Raw genomic sequence first — 6,258 nt, 5'->3', positions numbered from 1 at the left:
AATCCTAGCTACTCAGGCTGAAGAACTGAATACTGCAGTTCAAAGCCAATCCTGTCAAGAAAGACTGTGAGACCTGTCTCCAAAGAAGTGGTGCTGTGGCTCAAAGTGGTAGAACATGTTACCACAAGAAAACTGCCCAGCATGTGGAACAACCAGCTCCTGTAGAGATTGGGTTTGGGTAATCTGCTCTCACTGCCCCACTAATGGAAGAGCACATCTACACCTGAACTACTTACTGTTCAGTATAAAAAATGGCAAAGTAACCTTCGAATAGATTGCAGGTAGGTCTTAAATGCGTTATGGGGCCTCCTGCAACTCACCTGTTATCAAGTGTCTCAGGAGTGCAACCTGAGGTAGGGAGTTCTGCAGGAACTACAACCAAAGTCCTTGGGCTGGAAAGCCTGGAGTTTTTCAGATTTTGCAAAGCTGACCCTGTATCAGGGATTGTACTAGCCTAGGGGCTCTTAAGGTCAAGTGCATGTGCATCCACTACTACACACGTGCTGCTTCAGACTTAAAGAGCCTTGAGTAATACATATGTTGGGAAACCAAGTCTGCAAGGCCTCAAATGCCCTTATAGAATCGGGTGTAAAGTTGCCTTCTCCAGATTTAAGTAGAGATAAATGCAAATGTGGCTTAAAACTGGCTACTCCTTTTCTCACTATGCAATACAACTGTCGTTTATATGTATTATGTCACTATGCATGCTGATCATTCCAGAAAAATTCTGACCATCCCTTGGGTAGTTGGGAGCTGGCAGGTCTTAAGAGATGAAGAAATTTATAATTTAGGGACTTACATTTTAAAGCGCTTGTCGACTGGGGCCTGAACGGGATTATTTTGGGTCCTAAGCTTTCAACCTGCGTTTATATCTGGGGGTCACAAAGTGAACCTGGATTCACCCATTTGAGGGAGGGATCTGAGATGGGACAGCAACTGTCCAATAGGTTTCTGCACGTGGCCCTCCAGAGTCCTTGGGAAGAGGAAACACCTACAAAGGAAATTGCCAGGATTGAAGATGTCTGCTCAAAAGCCCTTGCGGATCTCCGAGGAAAGGTCTACAGGCTTCCAGAATGTCCGCCCGCACCACTGACGTCACTCCATAGGCTTCCTCAAAACCGAACGCCAGAATGCTCCAATCAGAGGCCAGGCCCCGCCCCGATTCACGTCACTTCCGGTGGTGCAGCAGCCATTTTGTCAGTCGCCCGCGGATCCCGCGCGCTGGGGAAGTGCAGTTCCCCCTGGCAACTAACTCGTCGGTTCTTCGGCGCTGCCGACGAGCGCGATCGAAGAGCGCCCACCAAAGGCAGAGTCGTCCCTCCGTACATGGTCGCTGCTGCCGTTGCATCCGCCCGGTGCTAGCGCCCTGTCTGCTTGCCGTGCCGCTTGACAGGCGCCCTCGGGGAGCCGCCGTTCGCGATGTCAAACGAGGAGAGCTACCGGGCCATTCTGCGTTACCTGACGAACGAGCGCGAGCCCTACGCTCCCGGCACTGAGGGCAATGTCAAGCGGAAGATCCGCAAGGCGGCCGCCTGCTACGTGGTACGCGGCGGGACTTTGTATTACCAGCGGCGGCAGCGGCATCGCAAGACCTTCGCGGAGCTGGAGGTGGTGCTGCAGCCAGAGCGACGCCAGGGCCTCATCGAGGCGGCGCATTTGGGCCCCGGTGGCACCCATCACACTCGTCATCAGACCTGGCACGACTTGTCCAAGACGTACTGGTGGCGAGGTGAGACCTGGCCCGCGGCGAGGGGGCCGGGCTGGCGGCGGAGGGTCGGGGCGAGGCCTCCTAGCACGGCCCGTGGTGTCCTTACGAGAGGCTGGAGGGTCTCAAACACCAGTCGCCGGCTAGCGATCGGCGACAGAGCGCCTGCCTGGCGGAGCGGAGCGGGTGGGGGACGCGAACGGAGCCGCACTTCCTAACGGAAGGAGGCTGGGGAGGCTGAGGGCGGACTCTGGCCCGGGGTGGGGCCAAGGGGCTTCCCTGGGGGCCGGGCCTGCTGCGGGGCGGGTCTATGGAGCCCCGCCTCCCTAGGCAGCCGAGCCACCAACGGTGTAACTCGCTGACGCTGGGGATCCCTCCAGCCTTTGGTCAGCGCCTGCGAAAACTGCGGCTGAAACCACTTTTTTTTTTTTTTTTGAAATTTGCCCAGGTTCTGGGGCTTGAACTCAGGACCCGGGTGCTGTCCTTGAGTTTTTGTGGGGTTTTTTTTGTTGTTGCTTTTTGGCTCAAGGCGAGCGCTCTACCACGTCGCACGGAGTGAAATGTACTTATTACCTGACTTATGTAACCCCTCTGCACATCACCTTTACAGTAATAACACCACCACTACCAACAATAATCAGGGAGTCTCACAGGGCTGGCTTCAAGCTGCGATCCTCGGATCTTGGCCTCCTGAGTAGCTAGGATTACAGGCGCTAGCCATTGAAGCCTGGTGTGGCTGGAACCTCATTAAGAACTGTGCTGATACTTTTGGTCCAGAGCTCACCTGCTCTTTTCAGGGTGCACAGTTCTCAGTTTGGGCTCTTTGCATCTACTCCCCTTTATATCTCAGATTCCGCTATTACATCATTAGTAAACGATAGTGTAATATGGAAATGATGAAGACTAATTATGCAAATAGTTGTCTTGAACCTCGTTTTTAGATTAAGAGTTAAACCTAAGAGTATCAGATACTATTAACTGAATGTTCTTCCCACTAACTCTGTGTCAGGCACCTTGGGAAGTGTGAAGCACTGTATATATTCAGTAAAGATTACTATGGTTTCTTTTTTCGACCACCAGGAAATAATAGCCCTAAAGTTTCTTGACTCCTTGGGAACCAGGATAAGAGAGAAGGGCAGGTGTCTTTGACTTAACTACTGTCCTTCTTCACAAATTTGGCAAGTGCTGAAACTGTACACTTTGAATCAGTTTACAGATACACATAAAATAGTTGTTCTTTTTTTTAAGGATTCTGTATCTTCATATGTTGCTTGGAGAAATTAATATGTGAATAGTGGTTACCTCATTTATGAATAAACGAGACTACAGTACTCTGAATTCTTTTGGTCTTGTGCACCTTTTCTACCCTGTTTGTGCCATTGCTGGGGCTTAAACTCAGGACCATGTGCGTGGCTTTTCCCCCCTAAGGCACTAGCTCTACCACTTGACCTGTGCAACCTCCACTTCAGGCTCTTTTTCTGGATGGATTCTCATTGACTTTTCTCCTTAGGCTGCCTTTGAAGAGCAATCAATCCTCAGATCTCAGCCTCTTTCGTGAGTAGAATTACAGATGTAAGCCACTAGAGCCTAGCTTTCTTATTTGCATTTTTAACTCTTATTCTCTCAAGAATATAGTGAACCTTTCAAGAGGACATATGATAAATTTTATGTTTTGTTGGTTGAACATCCAGGTGATGTCACAAGTTTGGTGTTCCACATGTGACTTAATATTATGGGCAGCAATTAGGCACACTAAAAATATTCTATTACATGATCTCAAAATATGTATATAAACAATGCACATCATAAAACAAATGAATGTTGTCTAGATTTGTGTCATCTCCAGCACTTCTCATTGTGCATTTGTGAATATTCCAAAATTTGAAAAACAAAAATCAGAAATACTTAGTTCCCAATCACTTCTGATAAAAGATACATTAAACACCCATGTAATAAAAAGAATTTTAGGAAAAGATTTTTGCTGTACAGTTTTTATTTTGGCAGTTCTGAGGATTGAACTCAGGGTTCAGTGGTTTGTGGTATTATATCTAGATTATTGTCTTCTAAATCTTTTCTTATGGAGCCAAGATTTTTATGCTCTACAGCACATATTCCTTTATATTCCTAACAAGGTTCTGTGATATCTCTTTGGATGTCAAGTTATCCATAAAAGGTTGTTTACTGAGCATAGACTCAAAAAAAAAATTATAGCTGAGCATCCTTAATCCAAAAATCTAAGACATTTCTGATTGACTAATGAAGTTATTTTAGGAGAAACATCAGAAGCGCCATCTCCTTAGCTCCAACTGCTCTTGTCTAATTCTGCTACTTTTTCAGTGCTATTGTTTTTGGTGTAGATAGAGAAAGTTCTGGAAAAAATTATTTTACATTCTCATTACAAGTTTTGGTTGTAACCTGTTATGTGCTACAGATTTTTTTCTGTATTTTTTTTTCCTATCTTCAAGTCAGCTTAAAGAAGAAATCCATCAGAGACCTTGTTTTGTTTTGTTTTATTTTTTGGTCCTGGGGTTTGAACTCAGGGCTTGGGCACTTTCCCTGAGCTTAACCCCCCACCCCCCATAGTGCTATACCACTTTGAGTTACAATGCTACTTCCAGTTTATTGGTGGCAAATTGCAGATGAGAATCTCATGGACTTGCTTCCTCAGATTTCAGCCTCCTGAGTAGCTAAGATTATAGGCAGGAGCCACCAGTGCCCAGCTGGAGAGAGAGAGGAGGGAGAGAGAGAGAGAGAGAGAGAGAGAGGGAGAGAGAGAGAGAGAGAGAGAGAGAGAGAGAGAGAGAGAGAGAGTGAGAGAGAGTGTGTGTGTTTGTGTTTTGTTATTAGTATTGTATAGCATCAAATATGTGTGTGGTGTGCGTGCCTGTGCTGGTTACAGGGCTTGAATTTAGGGCCTGGGTGCTGTCTTTGAGCTTTTTTGCTTAAGAGTGCTCTAGCAATTGAGCCATACCCCCATTTCAGCTTATTTTCCTTCCTTCTTTCCTTCCTTCCTTCCTTCCTTCCTTCCTTCCTTCCTTCCTTTCTTCCTTCCTTCCTTTTGTGGTTAACTGGAGATAAGACTCTCCTGGGCTTTCCTGCATAGACTAGTTTATAACTGAGATCCTTAGATTTCAGCCTCCTGAGTAGCGAGGATTACAGGAATGAACCACTGGTGCCTGGGTGAGACACTGTAGGTTTTTTGTTTTTTTTTTTTTGCCAGTCCTGGGCTTGGACTCTTGTCCTGAGCACTATCCTTGGCTTCCTTTTGCTCAAGGCTAGCACTCTGCCACTTGAGCCACAGCGCCACTTCTGGCTATTTTCTGTATATGTGGTGCTGGGGAATCAAACCCAGGGCTTCATGTATATGAGGCAAGCACTCTTGCCACTAGGCACCAGCCCTGAGACACTGTGTTTTAATTGAGAGAACAGCTGGGTGCTGCTGGCTCACCTCTGTAAGCCTAGCTACTTAGGAAGATGAGATTGGAAGATCAGAGTTTGAAGCCAGCCCTGGTAGAAAAAGTCCATTAGACTCTTATTTCCAATCAGCCCCCAAAAGCTGGAAGTGGAGCTGTGGCTCAAATGGTAGAGTGCTAGCTTTGGGCAAAAAGAGCTCAGGGACAGTGCCCAAACACTGAGTTCTAGCACCAGTACCAGCAGCAAGAGAGGGGAAAAAAGGGAGAGGGGAGAGAGAGAGAGAGGGATGGCACACGTGTGTGGAGAGGGTGGTTGGGCCAGCACCATTTATGAAGATCAGGCAACTGATGGGAAACGCTAAATACCTCTTAAAACTTGTGTCCTGACATATTAAACAATTCATGTTCCTTTGGCTAAAGGAATCCCATGGTCCCATGATCCAAAAAAAAAAAAAAAAAAAGAATGTTTTGAGTATTTGAGTATTTGTATAGATATGGAGGATGTGGCTTACTATGTTCCTAGACTATCTTATGATCTGAGATCATTGTCATATATGTGGTACATATTTGATCACTATATAATGCATAGCCATAGATTTTATTTCATGGATACATTGTAATAATATGGAAGTGGTCAAGACTATAAAATTGTCTTATAATGGGAGAAGTGAATAACTGAAAACCAACAAAAACCATGTTTCCTAGCATGGAAATAAACTATCATTCTTCTTCTTACAAATGTAAAAATATACTTTACATTTTAACCAGGTGCTGGTGGCTTCACGCCTGTAATCCTAACCCAGAATGTTGAAATCCAGCCTGAGCAAGAAATCTTGTCCATGAGATTCCAATTAACCACCAAAAAACACAAGTGGATCTGTGGCTCAAAGTGGTAGCACCTTGAGCAAAAGAATTCAGGGACAGTGCCTAGGTCCCAAGTTGAGTTCAAGCCCCATACCAACAACAACAACAACAAAAGAATAAATAAAAGTTAAAATTAGTATCTTACATTTTTAAGTATTCGCTATATCTTTTACAGTCATGGGTGTATTTACATACAGTCATTTGAGCATACAATAATATACACAGATTAAATCATATATTTCTTGTTTTCTAGTAGAAACAGTATTAAATTTGTTT

At 45.3% G+C, this 6,258-nt stretch overlaps 1 protein-coding gene across 2 annotated transcripts in view; it reads left to right on the top strand.

Annotated features, from left to right (window-relative positions):
* Positions 1-1,085: 1,085 nt before the first annotated feature.
* Zbtb11 (zinc finger and BTB domain containing 11) overlaps positions 1,086-6,258 on the top strand; it is a 30,352-nt gene continuing 25,179 nt past the window's right edge. The window contains exon 1 of one of the 2 annotated variants that reach the window (XM_048346524.1): positions 1,086-1,729. In XM_048346524.1, coding sequence (XP_048202481.1) covers positions 1,420-1,729 — 310 coding nt within the window. In that variant the 5' untranslated portion in view covers positions 1,086-1,419. The remainder of the gene's footprint in view (positions 1,730-6,258) is intronic. The other variant, XM_048346525.1, reaches the window with a different exon arrangement.

The sequence above is a fragment of the Perognathus longimembris genome, chromosome 5 (genome assembly GCF_023159225.1).
Source record: "Perognathus longimembris pacificus isolate PPM17 chromosome 5, ASM2315922v1, whole genome shotgun sequence".
NCBI classification, from domain to species: domain Eukaryota; kingdom Metazoa; phylum Chordata; class Mammalia; order Rodentia; family Heteromyidae; genus Perognathus; species Perognathus longimembris.
Note: the sequence above shows the minus strand (reverse complement) of the source record. Positions and strands in the feature narration are given on the sequence as shown.